Below are 25,644 nucleotides of genomic sequence, written 5' to 3'. Positions count from 1 at the left end.
AGGAGCCTGGTAGGCTGCAGTCCATGGGGTCGCTGAGGGTCAGACACGACTGAGCGACTTCACTTTCACTTTTCAATTTCATGCATTGGAGAAGGAAATGGCAACCCACGCCAGTGTTCTTGCCTGGAGAATCCCAGGGACGGGGGAGCCTGGTGGGCTGCCGTCTATGGGGTCGCACAGAGTCGGACACGACTGAAGTGACTTAGCAGCAGCAGCAGCAGCAGCAGCAGCAGCAGCAGCAGCAGCAGCAGCAGCAGCAGCAGCAGCAGCAGCAGCAGCAGCAAGCTGTCTCCTAGTCTCCTAGGAGACGGGGGTCTGACGTCAGTGAACCGGCATGCTAGAACGCCCTACTGCGCATGCCTGCCGGCGCCCCACCGTAGGCTGGGTGCAGTGCGCATGTCACGCCGGGGTCAAAGGGTTAGCGTCTTTGACTGGCTGAGGGGAAGACGCCGGGCGGTAAATGGCGCTGTAGGCGGGAAGATTGAGTGGCTGGTGCGCCGAGCCTCCGGGGAGATGTGTAGTGACTTCCATAGGGCTGAATCTGGGACGGAGGTGAGAGGCGCCGGGGTGAAAGCCAGGGAGACGAGAACAGGGCCGCGGGTCGGCGCGGGAGGCCAGCGGGCGCGGGAGGCCCGGGGCCTCAGGAGGAGGAGGCGCGCGGGGCCCGGACCCCGGCGACCCTGGTGCCCGTCCCCCAAATTTGCGCCCCCCGGAGACTTGGGGCCCTCAGAGGGCTCACTGCGTACACGACTGCGTGTAAAATGGGAGCTGTCTAGTCTCTAACGTTATGGGCCAAACCCGTGCACGGCAGTCAAACATGGTTTGCAGGAGAGGCTAAGAAAAGCAGGGTGTCGCCTGGCTGAGCGTTCATAGATTTTTCTAGAACAGGGGTGTTTGAGTAGGTGGCGCCACCTTCGCCTTCTGTTCTGTACGTCTTTGCTTATGGCGTCCTGCCCTCGCTATTACAATATATATCCAGCCCAAGTATCCAGGGCCACACAAGCAGTGAGTGTGAGGCCTGCAAGGATTTATTCAGGAATTGAACCAGCAAGGATCAAGCACTTCGTATGTGTTAGCCGCGGGTGAAAGAACTAGAGTTAGAAGCAGGAAACAGCTTCCGCTGTTGCAGAACTGAGAAGGGAGGCTGACCGCCAATTACAGGACCTTGGGCAACCTGGAAGACTTAACTGGGAGGGGGAGGCGACAGCGGAAGTTTCAGGGACCTTTTGAAGGTGACTTGGCAAGGAAGGGGTGACATGGGGCAGGGAGTTGGAAGTATGTGGGTTCTGCCTTTGGGCATCCCTGATACCTCAGTTGGTAAAGAACCCGCCTGCATTGCAGGAGACCCCAGGTTCGATTCCTGGGTCGGGAAGATCCCCTGGAGAAAGGATAGGCTACCCACTCCAGTCTTCTTGGGCTTCCCTGGTGGCTCAGCGGGTAAAGAATCTGCCTGCAATGCGGGAGATCTGGGTTCGATCCCTGGGTTGGGAAGATCCCCTGGAGAAGGGAAAGGCTACCCACTCCAGTATTGTGGTCTAGAGAATTCCATGTACTGTATAGCCCATGGGGTCGCAAAGAGTCAGACACAACCGAGCGACTCTCACGTTTATGCTCCCTGATTTAGGGGAAGTGCAAGTAGCTCTTTGTAGTTGAAGCCAAACAAAGCTAGTGCGGACACATTGTTGGGAAGTCAGCCCTGAAAAGTAGGCAGTGCAGGTTACGGAGGATCTTTTATACCGAGGAGGGAGGACGGGTAGCACTGCCCTAAACTGATGAGCAAGCTTTCTGCGGAGGTCCAGATAGTCTGTATTTAGGTTTTGCGGGCCATTCCGTCTGTCAGGACTACTCAACTCTGCTGTTTAATGTGAAGGCAGCCAGAGACGTGTAAACAAATGCGCGTGGCTCTGTTCCAATAAACCTTTTGTTCTTTTGGGGAATCTTATTTTTGGTGCCAGGTCTTCATTGCTGTACTGGCTTTCCGTAGTTGTGGCAAGTGGGGGCTGCTCTCTGGTTGTGGTGCTGAGGCTTCTCTTGTTGGAGCGCGGCCTGTACCGCACAGCAGGCTTAGACAGCTGTGGCAAGTGGGCCTTGTAGTTGTCCGCAGGCTCTAGAGCACAGGCGTGGTAGTTGTGGCGCACAGGCTTGGTTGCTCCACGGCCTGTGGGGTCTTGCTGGACCAGGGATGGAACCCAAGTCTCCTGCATTGACAGGCAGATTTTTTTTTTTATCAGTAAGCAACCAAGGAAGTCCCAACCTTTTGTTTTTTAAACATCAAGGTTTGGTCTGCTGGCCGTTGTTTGCCAACCCTTGCTCCTTTAGAGTGGAGGCGCCGCTCCCCATAAGAACTGCCACAGTTACAAGCTCACTGATTGAAATGATAATTTGAATCCTAGGTTAAACTCAGATGACTTTGGCAGTCAGAACAAGGCTAGCATCTAAAAACTGAGAACCCAGTACAGTCAAATCACTGAACAAAAAATTCATCATATCGTCTGCCTGCCCCAGCCGTCTGGCGATCCTCAGCAAGATTGCCTTGCTAGAATTACTTTGGAGTACAGGGTGGGCGGGGGTGGGGAGGATGCTTCCTTATTCTTTTTCCTTTTTGTCAACAAAACCAACTAAACAAGCCTCTTTTTTAAGTGCTGGGCACCCTGTGGCCGTTGCTGAATTTATTTGGATTTTGTTTCTTTTCTTAGTACATTAGTCTACTACACGAACTTCTTCTTGGAGTCCTTGTGTTGAGGAAGATATCTGAGGTCACAGACTATCCCAAGAAACTGAAATAAGCTACTTTTTAATTCACAAGAATAGCCACATTATAAAATAGCTAACTTTCCCCCACGTCTTGTGACTAGGAGGCAAAAGACATTTCATACAGGGTCTTAAAAAAAACACAAAAGTTGCAAAGAGGATTTTTTTTTTTTAAGCAGATTCCAGGGATGCAATCTCTGGTAGGCGAGAGAGCAAGTGGAAAACTTACGTAGTGAGCCCTTGATTTAAAGAAGACACACCTTGGAATGCAATTTACAGTAGATAATCTGTTCTTTACCTTACTTTCAAACAGTAGCAGTGGTATTTTTACTTTTATATCCTCTGAACATTAGAAAAGATTTTGGCGATATTTTGGTATCACCCACCAAGTGGCTGCATTTGCACGTAGTTGTTAAGTAGTGACGTACTTTGAGTTTTCTCAAAAATGCCAGTATTCGTTAAGTGTAAAAGTAACCAGGGGATAAAAAAATTTGCTGTCCAGTTTTGGTTGACATGCACAACATACTCTTTCTTCTCTTTAATTTTATTATGATAGTTTCTATTGTATTTATTATTAAAGTATTACATGCTTATGGCAGAACATTCCAGTAGTACAAAGTGAAAAGTTGGAAACCTCTCCACCCCAATTATCATGTCCCAAGGGTGGTGCTAGTGGTAAAGAACCTACCTGCCAATGAGGGTTGCTCCCTGGGTGGGGAAGATCCCCTGGAGGAGGAAATGGCAACCCACTCCAGTATCCTTGCATGGAGAATCCCATGGACAGAGGAGTCTGTAGGGCTACAGTCCATAGGGTCGCAAAAAGTTGAACAAGACTGAAGCAATTAGCATGCATACAAGGTGGATTTTTGTGAGGTTTCCCAGAAATTCTCTCTCTTTTTTTTTTTTTTTTTTGGTATTTTGGCTGCTCTGCTCAGCATGTGGGACGGTTTTCCAACCAGGTATCGAACCCAGGCCACCACAGTGAAAGTGAAGAACATGAACCACTAGACCACTAGGGAATTCCCTGCCAGAAATTTCCCAATGTCATTGTTTTGGAGGCTGAGATGGAGAGTGCTGGATCATGATTCTAGTCTTGGCTCTGCTGGCAGCAAGCTGAGAGATTTTGTATAAGTTGTTAAACCTTGGGGCTGCCCAGGTGGTGCCAGTGATAAAGAATCTGCCTTCCATCTCAGGAGACCTAAGAATGGGGGTTTGATCCCCAGGCCAGGAAGATCCCCTGGAGGAGGAAATGGCAACTCACTCCAGTATTCTTGCCTGGAAAATTCCATGGACAGAGAAGCCTGGCGGGCTGCAGTCCATGGGCCGCAAAGAGTGGGACACTGCTGAGCACACGTATTAAGCCTTGTCTTCTAGCTGTAAAGTGAGGGGATAGATGATGATTTCTCAGTTCCCTTTCAGCTGTACTTCTAGAAGGTGAGTCCTTATACTTCTGCATATCCTTCCACTAAGCACAGTATTCCCTGCACAGTGAACACTTGATAAATATTTATTAATAGTAGTACCTGGTTTTCTTTATTTTTTGGCTGTACCGTGCTGCACACAGGATCTTAGTTCTGTAACCAGGGCTTGACCTGTGCCCTTGGCAGTGACAGTACCGAATTGTAACCATTGGTCCACCTGGAAATCCCCTGGTTTTCTTTTCTTAGAAAAGGTTCAACTCACCTGCCAAATCAACTGGCCCTGAAAATAGATGGCACTGGAGCGTCGGGCCCATAGCTGGCTGTTGCTGGCAGTCAAAGAGGCACAAGAGGACCGGTGTGCCAAACAACACCCCTCCACGCCCCGCATGCTGTAACGCATAGGAGGGCCACTTCGGTGGGCCTTGAAGCCTGGGTTGTGGACCCATGTGGAGCCACAAGAGGCAAATATTACATAAGACAAGTAGTGTTTCTTAAATAATAATAATTGGTCTTGCAGTGATAGAACAACATCTATCCCCTTCTCTCTTTTCATCCCTTCTTACCCAGAACCGAATCAGTGCTCCATTATTACCATTACTCCATTGTGAGTACTTTCAACTTCTTGTCTTTTTACATCCTAACCTACAAATGCAGAGACATTACTTTGCTAACAAAGGTCCGTCTAGTCAAGGCTATGGTTTTTCTGACAGTCATGTATGGATGTGAAAGTTGGACTATAAAGAAAGCTGAGCACCGAAGAATTGATGCTTTTGAACTGTGGCTTGAAGAGTTGAAGAAGGACTCTTGAGAGTCCCCTGGACTGCAAGGAGATCCAACCAGTCCATCCTAAAGGAGATCAGTCCTGGGTGTTCATTGGAAGGACTGATGCTGAAGCTGAAACTCCAACACTTTGGCCACTCATGCGAAGAGTTGACTCATTGGAAAAGACCCTGATGCTGGGAGGGATTGGGGGCAGGAGGAGAAGGGGACGACAGAGGATGAGATGGCTGGATGGTATCACTGACTCAATGGACATGAGTTTGAGCAAGCTGCATGAGTTGGTGAAGGACAGGGAAGCCTGGCATGCTGCAGTCCATGGGGTCACAAAGAGTCAGACACAACTGAACTGCTTTCCTGACCATGGTTAAACCCAGCTGTCTACTTCCTACTTCCTACTGTTTACTGTCTACCCACTCAGCTGGATATTGCTAGGGAAAATCACGACCAGGCTGACTGATTTCATTTTTAAATTTATAACCATCAACTTCAAGTGGACTCCCAATCCCACCTGTGCTTTCCTAGCTAATTCACTTTGTCTCAACAAAATACCTGTTATCAAACCCAACCTTATGCCTGAATTCCAGCCACATATGTTCTAGTACCTTCTTGATACCCACATGGATGTCTAATAGGCCTCCCACACTTAACATGTTCATCGTGATTGACTCCTGGATCCAAAGAAAATAGGAGAAGCCTTGCCCCAAATTGAGCCCTTGGTGTACCACCACACATGTACACCCAGCCCCAGCCTGCTCCCTCCTCTGCCTTCCCTATCTTGTTAAATGGTGAACTAATTTTTTTCTACCTTTTGCTCAAGCCAAAAACCTTGAAGTCATTCTTGAATCCACTTTTTCCTCTCATATCAGCCCACATTCGTTCGTGCATTCTGTCTTCTGTACCTTCAATGTGTTATCATGGATTTGACTACATTTCACTACCTTTCCTGCAGCCATTCCTCTTCCTAGTAACCATCACCTGCTTGACTGCACTAACCTCCTAACTGGTCTCTGCTTCACCCTGTTCACACTTCCTCTAATGTATATTCCACGTAGTGTCCACGATGCTCCACTCAAAACATAAGCAGACTCTACTGCCCAGAGCTTTCCAGAGGTTCCTGTATCATTCATAGTAGAACCTGGAATCCTGTTTCTTATATGATTTGCAAACTGTGTGATTTGTCCTTCCGCCCCACCCATAACCTCAGCTCTCCTCTCCTGCCTTTGTGATCTTCTCTCCCACTCTCCCTGACTCTTCTTCAGGCACACTGTTCTTGCTCTTCCTTGAATGTACCAGATCTGCCTCAGCCTCAGAGCCTTTGCAGTTCCTGTTGAGTCGGCCTAGATAACTTCTCCCTCAGAAAGTGACACGGCTCACTTCCACACTTGCGTCGTTTGTGTTCACAAGCCAACTTGTATGAGGAGGTCCTTCCTACTGTTGTTTTTTAAGATTTATTTTTGTTTATGGCTACAATGGGACTTCGTGGCATTGTGCAGGCTTTCTCTGGTTGGGGCAAGTGGGGGCTGCTGTCTGTCAGTCACTGCGGTGGTTTCTCCTGTTGCCGAACGTGGGCCCTAGAGTGTGCAGGCCTCAGTGGTTGCGGCTCACCGGCCCTAGAGCACAGGCTCAGTTGTCCCACAGCATGTGGGATCTTCTCAGGCCGAGGGTTGAACCCATGTCCCCTGCATTGGCAAGCAGATTCCTAACCACTGAGCCACCAGGGAGGTGTCCTTCCTACTAGTAATTTTATTCCATTTAACCTTTTTCTCCCTCTGAACACTTACATCTGACATCTTACATTGTACATGTGTTGTCTTCCCACCTCCCACCCCCGCCATTTAAGAATCATGATTGCAGATGTTCTCTGCTGAGTTTATTTCTTCAAGTCTCAGTGTTTAGAACAGTATTTAGCTCACTGAAGGCGCTCAGTAGGTGTTCCCTAGTAACTCAGTAAAGAATACCTGTGCGATGCAGGTTCGGTCCCTGGGTTAGAAAGATCCCCTGGAGTAGGAAATGGCAACCCATTCCAGTATTCTTGCCTGGGAAATCCCATGGACAGAGGTGCCTGGTGGGCTGCAGTCCATGGGGTCGCAAAAGCTGGACACGACTTAGCTACTAAACAACATCTGGCTTCTGTTTCCATCTTCCACTAAGTGCTTTTCTCAAGGTTACCGTCAAACTTTATGTTGCCAAATGCTCATTTCTAAGCACCCGTCTTAGACTAGAAAGGCAGAAGGTGCACTTCGTGCAGACAAGCTGTCAGGACCCCGGCACAGGCTGATCAGTGCGTGTCTAAAATAATCCATTAGGAAAATCGCTCCTTCCCTGGGGAAGAGAGAACAAGAGGATAGGAGAATGCACCTCACATGTTTCTCCAGCGGAGTCTCATAAACGGGGCAGGAGGCCAGGGGAGGGAGTTCCTCCAGTGTTAAGCTTCTGCAGTTTTGAGTCTATGCTTTGTTGTCTCTTTCTGAGGTCTTGTGTATAGTTGATTTTTCTAAGTGAAATTTTGAAGCACAGTCTGATAATGACTTCCTAGTGAAATCTTAACTGTGTATTTAATGAAATTACTAATTTGTGAAATGTCATAAATTAAAATTTAGTCTTTATTTTGCTAGAAATTAATGCTGCTTAGGTATGTATAGTAATTTTCGCCTGACTTTTAATAAATTTTTCTTATAGGATGATTGCTTTTTAAAACATATTAGTGAAAGGCAGCAGCTCTCAGGGAATATACTAGAAACAATGGAATTGTACTATTTAGTGTCTGAGTAACAGCTGTCTTTTCCATGTAATTTAGACAAAAGCTTTATTGAAGAACCAAGCCTAGTACTCTGCCCTGAAGGGCAGTTGAATTTTCTAAGTAGCAGAAGAGCCTGATTTCATAAATGAAAAGAATTAGTCCTCTGATTTAAGGGACTCCATGATAAGGGCCACATTTTGCATTGATCACATACATGTTAACATAGGTGCTGTTTCCTTGCCTTCCTACACGTTCCAGCTCATCTCTTTATGTGTTGTTGAGTCACTAAGTCGTGTCTGTCTGACTCTTTGCAGTCACGTGGACTATAGCCCACCAATCCATGGGATTTCCCAGGCAAGAATACTGGAGTGGGTTGCCATTTCTTCTTCAGGGGATCTTCGTGACCCAGGGATCGAACCTGCATGCCCTGCATTGACTGATGGATTCTTTATTGCTGAGCCACCTGGGAAACCCTCTCTGTGTTATAGTTACACATATTTGCCTGGAGTGAATTTCCTCTATATATTGTATATGCAGGAAAACTAAGAATTGTATTCAGTTTGTAGATGAAAGTCCAAGCCTGTTATAGGGCAGGGGGGTGAATATTTGGTTTAGATTGTAGATGGACTTTCACACTTAACTGGTTTGAAACCTTGCTGCTGGGTCCATCTGCAAACAGATTTCATCACAAAAGGTCAGGGGAAATGAGCCTTTACCCAAATGACAATTACATATGCATGTTTGCCTTAATATCATTCATTTCTGGTAATTTGATCTTTAAGCTCCCCTTCCTGCTCTAGTGTAAGCTTCTCCATAAAAATAAAATGATGCTTTAAAGCATCTTTATGATACATATTCTACTTAATAAGCATATATAATAAACATATACCTTGAAGGTATATGTTCAATAAAACAGACTCTTGTTAATGACTATTAATAACTTTAGCGATAACTGTGAGTCTGGGTGAACTCCGGGAGCTGGTGATGGACAGGGAGGCCTGGCATGCTGCGATTCATGGGGTCGCAAAGAGTCGGACACGACTGAGCGACTGAACTGAAGAATACTCATAGGCTTTTGTAGAACTTTGCATAGGTTGTCCAAACATAGAAAAATTTGTATAGTTTAAGGATCCTTTTACTCCAGCCTTTGCCCAGTTCTACCTACCTGTGCCCTGTTTACCTTCATCTTAACAAGCAGCTACTAAGGTTGTGCCAGATGTAAAGCATTTTGGAATTGGTGGTGAGCCAAGATAGAGCCCTCTCCTTTAAGCTCTTACGTCCAGATGAGGGAGACTGGTAATGTGTTCTGAAGTATAGGAATAGCTTTCTGGAAGGAGGTGGCCCTCAAGAATGTATAGAGTTTTCATTCATTCAATAGTCTGGGCCTTAGAGCATTTGAGAGTATAGGGAAAGGACATTTCTTGATCAATGAACGTCTCTTTCAAAATTAAAGTAGCCTCTCACACAGATTAGAATCCACTCTCCCTTTTCAGTGCCTTCACAGAGCCCCATGTCATTTCTGTTACAGCACCTACAATACTTTCTTGAATTCTTTAACCTTTTGACTCTGCCCCATTCAATTTTTTGAGGATAGAAACTGTGTCTGTTGTATCTATGTATGCCCAGCAACTTATTCACTGGACTATTTACTGGAAATATTCAACTGGAATGTTTACTAATGAATATTTGTATAATTAAGTATTACCCCCTTTCTTTCTGCTGTTGAAAGAAAATATTTGGGGATCCTTGTGATGTTAGGGTGTGTTATGAGAGATGGTGAGAGAGCCCAGGTAAGTGTTTAGACAGGACCTTAGGTTGGTTTGACCTTCCGCTGAGGAAGTCCAAACCCGTTGTCCCTGTGTCCAGTGATGCAGACTTCGAGGCTTTGTAGCGCAGGGGAGAGCTCCAGGCTTTGGGAGGCAGAGGTCTCAGTGAAATCCTAACTCATTTTCTCATCTGAGAAGCAGAATGATAACAAATAGAGTTAATGTAACAATTAAAAGAGATAATGTATAGAAGTTATGTACCACTGATACCACAGCAAGTACAAATAGTAGTTGTTTTTAGATAGGTATTGTTATGATGATAAAACCTGGCAGATACTGATTTACAAACCAAATGCAAAAACGGTTCATTTACAATTTGAGTGCATGTGCCAAATAGATGAAGATTGTGTCCTCTGTGTATTCTTTCCCAATTAGGAAATTTGGGCTCAGAAAGGGTGCTTAGAGAATCAAGAGAAATAGTTTAATTATCTTAATAGCTGCCATCACCAAACTCTGTTTGCCTGACGTGGTCATCTTCCCTAAAGGAATTAAAGTGTCCCGTCAAGCAGAATTTAGTTGGATTCCTTGTACCTTGGCTTAACTTACTTTTTGCACTTCTGAAGCTCTAGTTTGATTACACCTTGCTTCTTTCAACTCCTCAAATCTGGACATCATTCACTTAAATTTATGTAATGGTCAGGTTTATGCCAAATTTTTAGGGTATTTTATACTTGGGTTTGGAAGATCCTTCATCCCATCAGATGACTTTTATATGTTGTTAATATTGCCTATTTGTGTAAGTATTATTATGAAAAATAGCTATGTTTTCCTAAACAAAAAATGTAGTGAGGAGTGAAGTTAACTGGGTTCTCATCTCTCCTTCTGTATCTAATCTATTACTATGTGTTGTTCTGGTTAAAGTTTGTGAAGATCATCTCAGCTCTTACAGAGCTGGAAAAGGAAGAAGTATTTTTGGACAATTGTGGATATTCTTCCTTGACAGTATACCAAAACTTGACAAGTAGTGAAGTTATTGCATTGTAGAATATGAAATTATTTCAGTAAACTTTTCATATGTTACAATCCATTGACTTATAACTTTAAACTGTCTGGGAGTGAATTTTACCCAGTGATTGGTCATTTGGAAATGGTGGTTCACTGAGTTATGTAGATCTTCCAAGTATTTACACATTTGTTAAATAATTAGCCCCCCAAAATCACATTTGTTAAAATCACCAGTGATTTTACCACTACCTTAAGTATTGGGATGCTGTCAAGTTCACAGTAGTAGATAAAAGTTTTCCAAAATTCATATTTTATCATTGGCAACAAATACTGACAGTTACTTTTCCTTAAAGTGATAGGCTCACTTCCTTCATTTTCAATAAGATGTCTGACATCTACCCAAGTTTGTGTAATCATAATTTGTCAGTCATTCTTCAAATAAAAGTGTTTTGTGAAAAAGTATCCATCTCATATAATCACACAAGTGCTTTTCCTAGAGAAAACCCACTGCGTTTGAGTTTGCAGCAGAAGTGCTTTCTTTGTGTGTGAAGTTGGGGGAAGTCCCCAAGACTCCGTCTGCAGAGTTCCAGGTCCTCACCCCCTCACTCATTCAGACATTAATTGCATGTTTGGCGGTTCCCAAGGCTACCTTCAGGTTTAGTGATTTTGCTGGAAGGACTTACAGAATACACTGAAAGCTTAGTCACACTTATATTTTGCTGCAGCAGAAGGAAACATTGAAATCAGCCCAGGGAAGAGGTACAGTGGGACGAAATCCAGCATTCCCAACAGGAGCTTCCGGTTGTCCTGTCCTGGTGGGGTGTGGGCAGTGTGCTAGCTTTCCCCAGCGGCAGCGAGGACAGTGTGCTGGCCGAGGAAGCTCACCTGAGCTTTGGTGTCCAGAGTCTTTATGGGGCTTTGTCATGTGGACATAGCCCACCAATAACTGAGGTTGAGCTGCCTCCAATCCCTCACCCCACCACTCTAGGCATCAATTTCTCTTGGAACACGTTGAATCCTTAGCAGTCTTGTGAAGGAAATACTGGTTTTTTCTTCCCTTTACCTATGAGAAACCTCAAGCCCAGGGATCTAGTGGGTCAGGTTCTGAAGTCCCAGCTGTCTACTCTTAACTGTTGTAAATTGCTGCTTTTTTTTTTTTTAAACTTATGATTTACTTTTGGCTGTGCTGGGTCTTTGTTGCAGTGCACGGACTTTCTCCGGTTGTGGTGAGTGGGGCTGCTCTTCACTGCAATGCTTAGGCTTTTCTCGTTACGGAGCACAGGCTTTAAGGCAAGCAGGCTCAGTAACTGTGCTTAGTTGCTCCATGGCATGTGGGATCTTCCCGGACCTGGGATTGAACCCATGTCTCCTACATTGGGAGGCAGATTCTTAACCACTGGACAACCAGGGAAGTCTATTCATTGCTTCTGAAAACCCCTTGCTCTAATCTACAGACCAGAGAGCAAACTCATAAAGGTGACATCCAAGATCTTTTGTGATCTGACTTCTGTTCTTTAGGACTTCGTTATGTCCTGCCTGTTTTGTGCCGAAAGCTCTGGCATTTCAGATCTCCTTACAGTTTACCTACACACAGCTGTTTATAACCTTTTCATCTTGGCTGATGTTGCATCTGCCAGGTATGCCTGCCTATGTGCCCTGTTCACAGATTCAAGTATTTGGAGCTTCTCAGGGAGAGTTTTTCTCCATTGTCCCTTCCCTTCCCATCCCCTCCACCAGATAAGGAGCTGGCACTATAATGGACAGATGAAAGCTGATACCTGTGTGACAAGTGTGGTAGGCATAGTGAGAAAGATAATTATAGCAAGTAAGGAAGGTAAATACTTTGCAATTAGTTTGATTCTGTGTCCCAAACTATGCTATCAGCTTCTTTGAAGGCAGAGACTCATTTTATACCAAGAGTACTTGGTACGTAAAAAATAAAGTATATTCTGGGTAAATGAACACAACTTTTCTTCTAAATTATATTTTCTATTTCATAATTTCCTCCAAATCCTCAAAATGCTGGTGAAAAGTTTCTTACAGACTTTTGGTAAATTGTATAAATTTTGATTTGTTGTGTGTGTGTGTATGTTGGATTTTAAATTTTTAGATAATAAATTTTCCTTCTCTCTCTTTTTTTCCTGCCTTTTGCAAGCTCCTTGCCCGACTGGAAGGTAGAAGTTCCTTGAAAGAGATAGAACCACATCTGTTTGCTGATGAAGAGTCACCTGTGCATGGTAAAAACACAGTCTCAAGCCAAAATACAGTGTCATAAATGAAGTTTTATAAGACAAGTTTTTCCCCTGCATATATCCATATATGGGTTTCCCTGGTGGCTCAGATGGTAAAGAATCTGCCTGCAATGTGGGAGACCCAGGTTTGACCCCTGGGTTGGTAAGATCCCCTGGAGAAGGGAAAGGCAATCCACTGCAGTATTCTTGTCTGGGAGAATTCCATAGACAGAGGAGCCTGGTGAGCTACAGACCACGGGGTTGCAAAGAGTTGGATACGACTGAACAACTAACACACCCACACACACACATTCATGTACATACTCATACTTCTAGCAAGAGCCTACATAGATTAAACGTGAAATTAAAAACCGGGACAGAGATGATGGCGGCACACTTTTTAACCTTCGTTGTCTGCCAGCTGAGATGGAGCCTGGCTTACCTTCAGTAAGTCTTCAGTGTAAAAACCTCTCTTATCCCAGCACAGTAACTGTGGGAGTTTGTTACTTATTTTTTGTTTCCGTACAAGTTTGAGGATCACAGGAAAGTTCTTAGGTACTTGGTAGTTCTGTGAATATTTTTACAATAGGGAAAATGATAGCCGCTTATTCTGCTAACACTTCTCCACTAGGGAAAACTTAAAAAAGAAGGTGGTGTGCTTAGATGTGTGTGTGTGTGTTTTTCTTTTCCACTGTAATAGCTTTAAAGAGATACAATTCACTCAAGTGTACAGTTTGCACTTATGCGTCTATTGGCACAGTCAATTCTAGAACATTTTCTTCACCCCCAAAAGAAACCCATGCCTGTTGGTAGTCACTCCTCAATTCCTCTCGTATCCCTTAGCTCTAGGCACCTATTAATCTACTTTCTGCCTCAGTGATGTGCCTTTTCTGGACATTTCATGTCGTTGGAACCATCCAGTATATGGTCTTTTGTCACTGATGTCTACTTTGCTTCATATTTTCAAGATTTATTATACTGTAGCATGCATCAAGTAGTCTGTTCCTTTTTATTGACTAATGTTCTGTTGAATCCATTCATCAGTTGATGGCCATTTGGGTTGTTTCTACTTTTTGGTTATTAAGAATAATGCTGCCATGATCGTCCTGAGTACAAGTTTTTCTCTGGAGAAATATTTTCCGTTTTCTTGGGTAGTACCTATGAGAGGAGCTGCTGGGTTGTATGGTAGCTCTGTGTTTAACCTTTGGCAAAATTTCCAGGCTGTTGTTTAAAGTGCCTGTTGGGAAACCCACGTTTCACCTGTCAGCGTCAGTGAAGTGTGTCCTGGTTCCAGTCTACCCAGGTCCTGCACACAGCTATTGTCTGTCTTTTTGATTATAGCCTTCCCAGTGAGAATGAAGTGATACCTCATTGTGGTTTTGATTTACATTTCCCTAATGGCTAATGGTGTTAAGCATCTTTGCATGTGCTTTTTGGCAGTTTGTGTGTGTAATTTGGGGCAATATCAGATCTTTTGCCTATTTATAAAATTGGGCTGTCTTTTTATTATTGAGGTGTAAGAGTCCTTTATATATTTTAGCTACAAGCCTTTATTAAATATGTGATCTGCAGATATTTTCTCCTGTTTTATAGTTTCTTTTCTCCATCGAGGCACAAAGTTACTAATTTTGATTAAGTCCATCAATTTATCCAGTTTTTCTTGCTCTTGTCTTTAGTATCAAAGCTAAGAAGCCATTGCCTAATCCAAGGTCAAAAAGATTTAGGGCTTTTGGTATTATTGTAACTGGTTTCTGTTTTCATTATTTTCTGATCAGAGAACATACTTCTGTGATTTCAGTCTGTTTAAATTTATTGAGATGTGTTTTCTGGCCAAACATATGGTCCATCCTGGAGAATGTCCTACGTGTGCTTGAGAAGACTGTGCATTCTGTTGTAGCTGGGCCAGGTGTTTTATTGATGTCTCTTAGTTCTAGTTGGCTTTTAGTGTTGTTCAGGTATTTTTTTCCTTGCTGATCTTCTGTCTTGTTGTTCTGTCTGTTGTTGAAAGTTGGATATTTTAGTCTTTTAGTCTCCAACTATTGGTGAATTGTCTGCTTCTCCCTGTCTGTCAGTTTTTGTGGGTTTCATGTAGTGTTGGGCACATGTATATTTATTATCATTATTATAGCTTATCAATGAGTTGACTTATTAATCATTATAAAATGTTTCTCTTTGTCGTCTCACACCCTTTAAGATGGCTACTGTCATAACAAACTCACAAGTGTTGGTGAGGCGGGGAGCAGATTAGTACCATTGTGCACTATTGATGGGATCATAAAATGTTGGGATCATAAAAATGGGATAATAATGGTGCAGCCATTATGGAAAACAGATTGAAGGTTCCTCAAAAAGTAAAATATAGAACTACCATTGTACTTCTGGGTATACAGTCGAAAAGAATCAAAAGCAGGGTATTGAATAGGTATTTATTTGCATACCTGTGTTCATAGCAGCACTATTCACAGTAATTGCTCAAAGATGAAAGCAACCAAAGTGCTCATCAACAGATGAATGGATAAAAAAAAAGGTGGTCTGTACATAGAATGGAATATTATTCAGCCTTCAAAAGGAAAGAAATTCTGAAACATGCTACAACATGGATGAATCTTGAGGACATGCTTAGTGAAATAAGCCAGTCACAAAAAGAAAAATACTTCCTGAATCCCCTATATTATATGGGGTATCTAAAATAGTCAGATCATAGAAACAGAAAGTGGAATGGTGGTTTCCAGGGGCTGGGGAGGAAAGAGAGAATTGTCGTTTAATGGGTACAGATTTTCAGTTTTGTGAGGTGATAAAGTTCTGGAGATCTGCTTCACAGGTGTGTGAATGTACTTAACACTACTGAACTGCATGATGAAGATGGTAAATTTTATGTTATGTCTTTTACCACAGTGAAAAAGAGGTCCTTTGTCTCTAATAACAGTTTTTTGTCTTAACATATATTTTGTCTGATGACAGGCTAGCCACTTGTGGTCTCTCTTGGTTACGTTTGCATAGTATTTCTTCTTCTGTCGTTTTACTATCAACCTTGTGACTTGGGATATAAAGTATGCCCGCTGTAGACAACCTGTAGTTGGATCATGTTTTTTTATTCCCTTTTGTCAGTCTCTGCCTTTTGTTTGGACTGTTTAATCCATTTGTTATTATTAGTTGAGATAGGGTTTATGGCTGCCATTCTGCTATCTGTTTTATATGTGTCTTACCTCTCTTTTGTTCCTCTATTCATCCTTTACCGTCTTCTTTTGTGTTAAATGGGCTTCAGTGGTGGCTCACATGGTAAAGAATCTGCCTGAAGTTCAGGAGACCTGGGTTCGATCCCCAAGGCAGGAAGATCACTTGAAGGGCATGGCAACCCACTCCAGTATTCTTGCCTGGAGAATTCCATGGACAGAGGAGCCTGGTGGGCTGCCATCCATGGGGTTCTCAAAGAGTTGGACACAAAAAGTAAAGAAAAAATAGTTGGACCTGACTGAGCAGGAAGTGAAGAGGAACTAAAAAGCCTCTTGATGAAAGTGAAAGTGGAGAGTGAAAAAGTTGGCTTAAAGCTCAGCATTCAGAAAACGAAGATCATGGCATCCGGTCCCATCACTTCATGGGAAATAGATGGGGAAACAGTGTTAGACTTTATTTTTTTGGGCTCCAAAATCACTGCAGATGGTGACTGCAGCCATGAAATTAAAAGACGCTTACTCCTTGGAAGAAAAGTTATGACCAACCTAGATAGCATATTAAAAAGCAGAGACATTACTTTGCCAACAAAGGTCCATCTAGTCAAGGCTATGGTTTTTCCAGTGGTCATGTATGGATGTGAGAGTTGGACTGTGAAGAAAGCTGAGTGCCGAAGAATTGATGCTTTTGAACTGTGGTGTTGGAGAAGACTCTTGAGAGTCCCTTGGACTGCAAGGAGATCCAACCAGTCCATTCTGAAGGAGATCAGCCCTGGGATTTCTTTGGAGGGAATGATGCTTAAGCTGAAACTCCAGTACTTTGGCCACTTCATGTGAAGAGTTGACACATTGGAAAAGACTGTGATGCTGGGAGGGATTGGGGGCAGGAGGAGAAGGGGTCAACAGAGGATGACATGGCTGGATGGCATCACTGACTCGATGGATGTGAGTCTGAGTGAACTGCGGGAGTTGGTGATGGACAGGGAGGCCTGGCGTGCTGCGATTCATGGGGTTGCAAAGAGTCGGACACGACTGAGCTACTGAACTGAACTGAGCAACTAACACTTTCACTTTGTGTTAAAAAGATATTTTCTAGTGTATCATTTTAATTCCTTGTCATTATTTTTACCTTTTTTTGAGTTAGTTACCTCATGATCACCCTCAGGATTACGATCAACGTCTTAATTTATAACAGTCTAGTTTGGGCTACATACCGTCTTAATCTCTATATTTTTTGTAAAAAATCTTTGCTATCATATAGCTCCATTCCTGTCCCCTTCCTCTTGCTGTTATAAATTATGTATTATACAGTAGATGCCCTTCACACTTAAATTTTTGCTTAGTTAAAATAATTAAAATTACTTAATGCAGTTGTTTCTTAAATCACATGAAAAAATAATTACAAATATAAAACACACATAACTCTTATATTTACCTATATAGTTATATTTACCTCTGTTCTTTATTTGCTCATTTGGAATTAAGTTACTGTCTACTGCTATCCTTTCATGCATCCTGAAGGACTCCTTTTAGTATTTCCTATAGAGCATATGTGTTAGTCAAAAAAATTCTAAACTGTCAATAATAAATGACAAATTTTGGTCAAACATATTAGACAAAAGATTCAACTATCTTTTTATTCTATCAGAAAGGATATTATTACATTGAACCTTATGGAACTGACATTAAAACATGGATTCGAAGCATAGCTTAAACATTTGAATGTTATGTTTATAGAAACTTTAAAAAAAACCATTATGTTCAGTCACTAACAAAAAAGTTTACTTAAAATTATGATAGACCTTAGAGCTATAAAACTAGTTAGATGGAAAAAAATATCTGGTTAGGTGAATATTCTTTAGAGCAACAGCAGACATAAAACTAGGATTATAAGGGTTATTTATCAACAACAGCACTTTAACAGAGTATTATAGGGAAGTTCATTTTGAAGCAGTAAGAGATTGAGGGGTTACAAGCATCTCCAGTACTGTTGTGAAACGTTTTTAATGCTTTTTTTGGATAGGAGTTATTCAGTACCATATGCAAACTCATTATCTCTTCAGCACTATAGTGATTGCTCTGCAAATTCAGCATATTTCTTACATGATTGCTCAGTCGTGTCTGACCCTTTGAGACCCCATGGACTGTAGCCCGTCAGGCTCCTCTGCCCATGGGATTCTCCAGGCAAGAATACTGAAGTGGGTTGCCATGCCCTCCTCCAGGGGATCTTCCCAACCCAGAAATCAAACCCAGGTCTCCTGCATTACAGGTAGATTCTTTACTGACTGAGCCACCAAAGAAGTAAGTTGGTACCTAGAGGATGTATTTTTTGGCTTTTCTCTCTTTTCCTTATTTTGAAGGCTCTTTAGATTCTTAAACTCACTCTGACAATCTGTTACCCAAACCCCTTACAGCATTCTATTTGTGATAGTAACTATCAAGGCCAAACCATCCAGATTTTCTGATTTAGTTTAACTTGTCAACTGTCAAACTGTAGAGGTAATTTTTTTTTTTTTTGGTTTGGGTTTTTCCTTTAACTACCAGTTGTCATACTCAATACTTTGACTGGACTGGGGCAAGATTTCTCTTAACAGCTCACAGAAACTTATAAGATAGTGTTTCAGATGCAGTTAAAAGGACCATGTCTCTCTATAGAACATTATGTTTGAATATTATTTTTGATCTTATGATTAGGTAGTAAATGTTTATAAAAATCAATGAAATTTAGTTCATCATTAAACAAACATATTTGTAGAGAATCTAGTTCAAGAAGTTAATGATCATATTCATCTTTAATTTCCAAGTTGGCAGATTTTACTCACCCAGTTGTTAAAAATGCCCTTTCCCCCCCCCACTTTGCTACTAATCTGTAAAAGGGGAAGAGTGCTTCTACCTACCTGATAGTCTCTTCAGTTCAGTTCAGTCGCTCAGTCGTGTCCGACTCTTCGAGACCCCATGAATCGCAGCACGCCAGGCCTCCCTGTCCATCACCAACTCCCAGAGTTCACCCAGACTCACATCCATTGAGTCAGTGATGCCATCCAGCCATGTCATCCTCTGTTGACCCCTTCTCCTCCTGCCCCCAATCCCTCCCAGCATCACAGTCTTTTCCAATGAGTCAACTCTTTGCATGAGGTGGCCAAAATACTGGAGTTTCAGCTTTAGCATCATTCCTTCCAAAGAAATCCCAGGGCTGATCTCCTTCAGAATGGACTGGTTGGATCTCCTTGCAGTCCAAGGGACTCTCAAGAGTCTTCTCCAACACCACAGTTCAAAACCATCAATTCTTCGGCGCTCAGCCTTCTTCACAGTCCAACTCTCACATCCATACATGACCACTGGAAAAACCATAGCCTCGACTAGACGGACCTTTGTTGGCAATTAGACAGCCTTAAACTTTGCCTCAGTTTCATTCATGCTGAACCAGGGCTCTGAAGAATCCATATTCACACCACACTGGCTGTTCCTCAATTAATGCATGGGTTTAGAAAGCCTTGTTAGATCTTGTAGGAGAGTGCTTTCAAAGCTTTACTCTTTTGAATTACACTGAAAAAATGTTTATGAGCACCACCCCTCTCTATCCAAGAAAATACTTAGCAAAGTTTTCATTTTCCCTCTGTTCTGAGAACTCCAGAAAACACCCGGAGAGGTCTCACAGTTACCGTCTCACCAATATCATGGGTTTCTAGCTCCCTGCGGAGTCCCTCCTCTGTTGCTTCAGAATATGTTACATTTCTCTTACCTTATCTTCATTTGACTCTCCAGCCACATGAAATTGCTGTTGAATTTTTACTCTTTAAACGAGCCTGCTGCTGCTGCTAAGTCGCTTCAGTCGTGTCCGACTCTGTGCGACCCCATAGACGGCAGCCCACCAGGCTCCGCCGTTCCTGGGATTCTCCAGGCAAGAACACTGGAGTGGGTTGCCATTTCCTTCTCCATTAAATGAGCCTAAACCATTGTTATTTTTCTGGTTCCTCATGTATGCCTCCCTTCCTCCAGTCTGATTTCCATCCTGCTCTTACCTAAAGATAGTGACTGCTCCCTGTGGTGCTGTTTCAGACTGAGTATCTCTGTTTTTAAAGTTTGGTTCATAAAATAATGTTTATGTTAAAGGTGCTTTTGCAGACTGTACATTTCCACGACAGTTCGGTGATCTGTTCCTTACCTCTCCCCTGCCATTTTTTAATTTTTAGAACTTTTCTGCTGCATTTACTATTATTTAGTAATGTTTCTATTAAATTTGTGTCTTAACTGCCTTCATGCTGGCTTCTCTAGCTGTGGATGTGTCCTGAGACTTGAGTTTCGGCCTCTGTCTTAGTTTTAGGTTCACTCCCACTCCCCTGAAGAGTTTTCTGTTCTCTGTTTCTGTGTAGCTCTTATTACTGTCATGAATCTTGAATCCTAGTGGCCATAGGATATATTTATTTTTGACACCTAGAGATACATCTTAACATACCATTTTGAAAGCTAAATTCTTGTTAGAATATTTATGTGATATGTGGATTAAAAATCTCTACTCAGTTTTGGTTTTTTCTTTCTTTACACGGCACTTCCAAGCCTGTCTTTAAGAACTTTTAAGTCACTACGCTAGGTTTCCCCTTACCTTCTGAGTAAGTGAAGGAGGCCGAAGACTTGATAGAAATGAAGCATCAGCACACTTGGGCCCAGGGCAGCTGGCGGGGGCTGAACTGGCCCTGGACCATTGGTTCCTGTCCTGGCTTATCTCTGGTGTTGGCCCCTCATTCCACGCCTCGGTCAGTGGCCTTCACACCTGCCCACTCTGCTAACCAAAGCCGCACCCCACCTGCGCCTCCCTGCCACACCTCCTCCCTTTCAAAATGCTGTGTTCCAAAACTGACTTTGTGCATGGAATGAGAACTTACATTTTCATTTTTTAGATTTCTTTCAAGATGTTCTTAAGAAGAAAAGAATCTGATGAAATGCATTCAAAAGATTCTGTACTTTGCACTAGGGATAGAGTATTCAAGTCCTCACCTTAAAGTAGTGAACAGGAAATCTACCAAGTAAATCGTCAGAGATGACATACCATGTAAATGTAATGATGATTGATGATAAAGTTTGCTTTTCCTACCTCTGAGTGTTATTATTAGGATTCCCTTTTTCAGTTGGAAGGCCCTGTGGAAGTGTTGATGGCTGCTCCTCAGCCTTGTGGGCCAAGTTCCTAGGAAAAAGAGGCGCATGTGTGTGGTCTGCTTGTTTATCTCCCCACTGCGTCTCTTCGTGGCCCACTGCGTCCTCACAGCCACTTTCCCATTAACCTTGCTTATCTGTGTTTTCAGCTTTCCTTCCCTATTGTTAATATTGGCTCAATGTTAATGTTCCTTCATCTAGTGATGTAGTTTATTCTCTTTCTATAATATAGGGCGATAAAAGAGTTTTATCTGGGGGCATGGGGAGGATTTCCACTTAGTTCTTCCTTAGCTATATGGTAGGAGGGAGTAACCTGAACTTCTGGGTTGAACATAACTGAACATAATTTTAGTCACTATAAGAGCATCCATGAACAATTGTTAATGTGAAGATAATTTTACTCTCTGAGGCTGAAATCTTGGGAATGGGGGCGGGGAGAATCTTTTTAATTAAAAATTTGAATTGCAAATTGTATATAAGATTATAGTGAAAATTGGCTGAAGTTTTGTACTACTTAAATATGGTATGGTGGCAGATTGCTAGATTTCTTAGAGATTATTTGTGAGTGTTCCAACATACAATGGTTTGTTAGTAATAACAGGAAATAAAGTAACTGGACTCTCAGACAGACCTTGTAGTTGATTCAGAGCCTAAGAAACTACCTTTTTAACGTGGTGTTTCCACTTATACTATTCAGCCATAAAGCGAATGGCAAATAGACAAGAATTGAAAAGCCCCTGTTGTGAGTGGATTTTGAAAGTCTGGCGGCAGGACAGTTTCCCCAGGTGTTTTATTTGTGCTGTCCTCAGTAAACGAGAGTGACTCGAACCTGCCAAGAAAGAGATTTGAGTCTTCAGAGCAGTTGACCCTGACTTACAATGCTCAGAAAATAACTCACAATGCAGGTGTCATTTGAACGAAATGGTGTCGAGCGGTATTCATATAGCACAGAGCAACTCAAGGCAGTGTGGAAACGTGCAGAGTGTTTCCCCTGCGGATGCAGTTGGCACTCAGGGCCTGAGGGCTGGGGGCCCTACTGCCTGTGTGTGTGAAAATGCACAGTCAAGAGCCCTTCCACCCAGAATGCCAGCCACTCTGGGAAGCCCTTGTTAGGGAGTGTTTCAGCTGCACATAACAGAAGCCCAGCCTCATGACTTCGTTCTTCATGTTGGTGTGGAGGCAGGCTGCGCATGGCTGCTGTGCAGGGTTCTGTATTGTCATCCACGTCCTGGGCACCTCCAGTCTTCCTGCTCTGTCCTCCTTAGGGCCTTCCCTCCGCGATGTATACCTGTCGCCCTCGCTGTTTCTAGATAGCTGTCACTTCCGAGAAGGGAGCAACAGAGCAGAAGTGGCGCCCATGTCAGGACAGCACAACTGGAAAACCCCAGCAGACGTCCACCTGTGGCTACACTGTGGTACCTGGTGGCCTCTCTTTGCAAGGAAGACTGGGAAAATCGCTTTTAAGCTGTGCACATTGCTTTTCCCCCCAAAGTGGGGTTTTACACTTAAAGAAAAAGGAGAAACCAGATATTGGGTAATTAACGACTAGAAATGTTGTGTACCAGTAGTCAGTATCTTTTTAAAAGATGCTTGGTCTAAGGCACTTTATTCGCAGTGCTGTAAGAGCGCTTGTGAATGTATGAGGACCCATCTCCAGGAGATGCCCATAGGCCCATTTCAACCATCTCATTTTGTTTGTCAGATTTTCTTGGTGCTAATTAACAGCGAACACCTTTTTCAGAGGTGAAATGTAATGATTTATGTTTAATGTCTTTATTTGTATTTGCATATACAAATTCCTTTTGGCAAATGGGTTTAGATTTTCTTTCAAAAGAGAAAACTTTCCATAAATGTCTTTATAAAAAACATTTTTTGCAGACTTCATTTTGTATCCTGTCATTATTGTGCTGCTACATGTTGACTGACATTTTAAAATTTTACACAGGTGATGTTCTTGAATTTCATGGTCCAGAAGGAACAGGAAAAACAGAAATGCTTTATCATTTGACAGCACGATGTATACTTCCAAAATCGGAAGGTGGACTGGAAGTAGAAGTTGTGTTTATTGATACAGATTACCACTTTGATATGCTCCGGCTTGTTACGGTCCTTGAGCATAGACTGCCGCAGAGCTCTGAGGAGATGGTCAAACACTGCCTTGGGCGGTTGTTTTTGGTGTACTGCAGTAGCAGCACCCAGTTACTCCTCACCCTGTGCTCGCTGGAAACGATGCTCTGTAGGCATCCCTCTGTCTGCCTTTTGATTTTGGATAGCCTGTCAGCTTTTTATTGGATAGACCGCGTCAATGGAGGAGAAAGTGTTAACCTGCAGGAGTCTACTCTGAGGAAGTGTTCTCAGCTCTTGGAGAAGCTTGTAAACGAGTATCGGTTGGTTCTCTTTGCAACAACACAAAGTATAATGCAGAAAGCCTCAAACCCGGAGGAAGGGCCTTCCTGCGCCCGTAATTGCCTGAGTGACGTGGATGTGGACTATAGGCCCTATCTCTGTAAGGCGTGGCAGCGGGTGGTGAAGCACAGAATACTCTTCTCCAAGCAAAATGACTCCAAAGCCGGCAACCAGTTTTCTTTACTTTCACGTCATTTAAAAAGTAACAATGTAAAAAAACACTTTTTTACTATTGGAGAAAGTGGTGTTGAGTTTTGTTGACGTGTATCATAAAACAGTCTTTTGTCAGATGTTATGCAAGTTTTAAAAAGTGTTTAATAGGCTAAAATGATTTGATTCTAAAATTTTAAACTCTAAGGGAATCTAACATAACCACGTTTCTACACAGAATGGAGTTCTTAAACTGGAACCTTAGACTGTTCTGTTCCTGGGTTGTTGAAGATTATTCAGAGTGATAACAATAATAGTTAAACTATATTAAGTTGTTTTAAAACTAAATAAATAAGATACACATTTCAGTCCAAATAAAATGGAGTTTTCTAACTTTGTGTCACATTTCTGGAACTCAGTTAAATACTTGTTTAGGAAAGTTGAAACGCCTTTCTGATTTTTCATATGTAACTCCTTTAAGAAGCTGTGAACTTGGAAAATGTTTCTCTGGAGCTGTTATTTCTGTAAAGAGGATGAAAGCAAGGAGCCTACCCAATCTGCCTTTCACATCCAAGACTACGGGAAGTCAGAGCATTCTGATCTGTTATACCGAATCCCAGGACACAGCTGCATTGTGGTTGGGTTTCTGTATAATTGTTAAATCACGGGGAAATGAGATACCCATTCAGAGAATTCTGTGAAGGTTGAAATTTTCATCTTTCTTGTTAAGTAACTTGTTGTTTGTTGTTCAGTCGCTCAGTCATGTTCAACTGTTTGTGACCCCATGGACCACAGCACGCCAGGCCTCCCTGTCCACCATCTCCTGGAGTTTGCTCAAACTTGTGTCCATCGATTCTGTGATGGCATCCAGCCATCTGGTCCTGTCACCCCTTTCTCCTCCTACCTTTGTTAAGTAAGAGGCAAATGCTAAAACTATAGTATAATTGCACGTTACTTGTGTTTTCTTACCCATTTAGAATAGGTCAGACATACCCTGAAATGAATTGAAATGTTGCCAGCTGAGAGCTGGACGAGGCTTTATATTCCTTGGTTTAGTAATGGCCAGAAAGGGGTGCATGCATCTCCAGGGGCACACAAGGTAGCCTGCGGTGAAGGAGCAAGAAAAATTTAGAACCTTGATTCATAGATTCTAATCTAAGAAAGGATTGAGTCATATCAATATTTGATAATTGACCCTATCACTCATTCAACCCATATATCAGATTGCCTTATGTCACTTGTATTTTTGAGGTATCCTGTAGGAAAAGTGGAAAGAACAATGGACTCGGGTGTTCTCAAGGGTGTGATCATTTAAATGTAACCTGTTCAGTTAAAATTAACTGTATGTTCACTTACCTAACAAAGCTGCTCTGTAAGGGCTTAAAAGATCATTTTCATAATGCAGGCATAGCAGATGTAGCATATGCTGTTTGTACCTGCAGCTCCTCCAGCTTTGGGGAACCTGCAGTTCCCCAAACCCAGCGACTTCTGCAAGTGTCATCTGGACACAGAGCCTGCTGGGCGGCGTGTGGGCCAGGCGGGGCAGTCCTTACCAGTGAGGGCCAGGGCTTGGTAGGTTGGTAACGCCTCTCCTCACCCCTTGGTAAGAACCAAGGTGTTTCTCAGGTGGCCCCTGTAGGAGCCATCTCCTCATTATCTCAGTGTTTCTTGCCTTCCACCCTCCCTCTCACTTCCCCACTCTCATGCAGCCTCATGGGATTCTCCCCCTAAAAAACAAAATCCTTGTCTAGGGACTGCTTTTGTTGTGAGTTGGAGGGGAACCAAACTGTCGGCAGGCAATAAAAAGTCGTCAGGCTAACAGCCCTTCTAGGTGCAGTATTTGCTCTTCAGCCATATTATGGAATTTAAAATGATGGCATTCTAATTGTTAATCAAGTTAAATTACATTGGATCATATTACTGTCATTCACACCCACTTGTGTGCCCTCAATAAATGTTATTTTGCTATTAATATACTTTATTACCATATTTTATCCACAGTTCCTTTTTCATTTTATATTGTTGTGTATTTTATTACATGTAGTACATGTTACACGTAAGTTCAATTCAGTC

At 42.8% G+C, this 25,644-nt stretch overlaps 1 protein-coding gene across 1 annotated transcript; it reads left to right on the top strand.

The window, feature by feature from the left end:
- Positions 1–411: 411 nt before the first annotated feature.
- XRCC2 (X-ray repair cross complementing 2) lies at positions 412–25,543 on the top strand. Its single transcript, XM_019959362.2, has 3 exons — positions 412–552; positions 12,619–12,700; positions 22,961–25,543. The coding sequence occupies exons 1-3, from the start codon at positions 514–516 to the stop codon at positions 23,680–23,682; spliced, it is 843 nt and encodes a 280-aa protein (XP_019814921.2). The 5' UTR covers positions 412–513; the 3' UTR covers positions 23,683–25,543.
- The last annotated feature ends 101 nt before the right edge of the window (positions 25,544–25,644 follow it).

Source organism: Bos indicus, chromosome 4 (genome assembly GCF_029378745.1).
Source record: "Bos indicus isolate NIAB-ARS_2022 breed Sahiwal x Tharparkar chromosome 4, NIAB-ARS_B.indTharparkar_mat_pri_1.0, whole genome shotgun sequence".
Taxonomy (NCBI): domain Eukaryota; kingdom Metazoa; phylum Chordata; class Mammalia; order Artiodactyla; family Bovidae; genus Bos; species Bos indicus.
The sequence above is the reverse complement of the archived record's forward strand: the minus strand, read 5'-3'. Positions and strand labels throughout refer to the sequence as shown.

Coding starts and splice junctions, on each gene's coding strand:
- XRCC2 (XM_019959362.2), top strand. CDS start 514: ATGTGTAGTGACTTCCATAGGGCTGAATCTGGGACGGAG. Junction 553..12,618: donor GGGCTGAATCTGGGACGGAG/GTGAGAGGCGCC, acceptor GCCTTTTGCAAG/CTCCTTGCCCGACTGGAAGG. Junction 12,701..22,960: donor TGAAGAGTCACCTGTGCATG/GTAAAAACACAG, acceptor AATTTTACACAG/GTGATGTTCTTGAATTTCAT.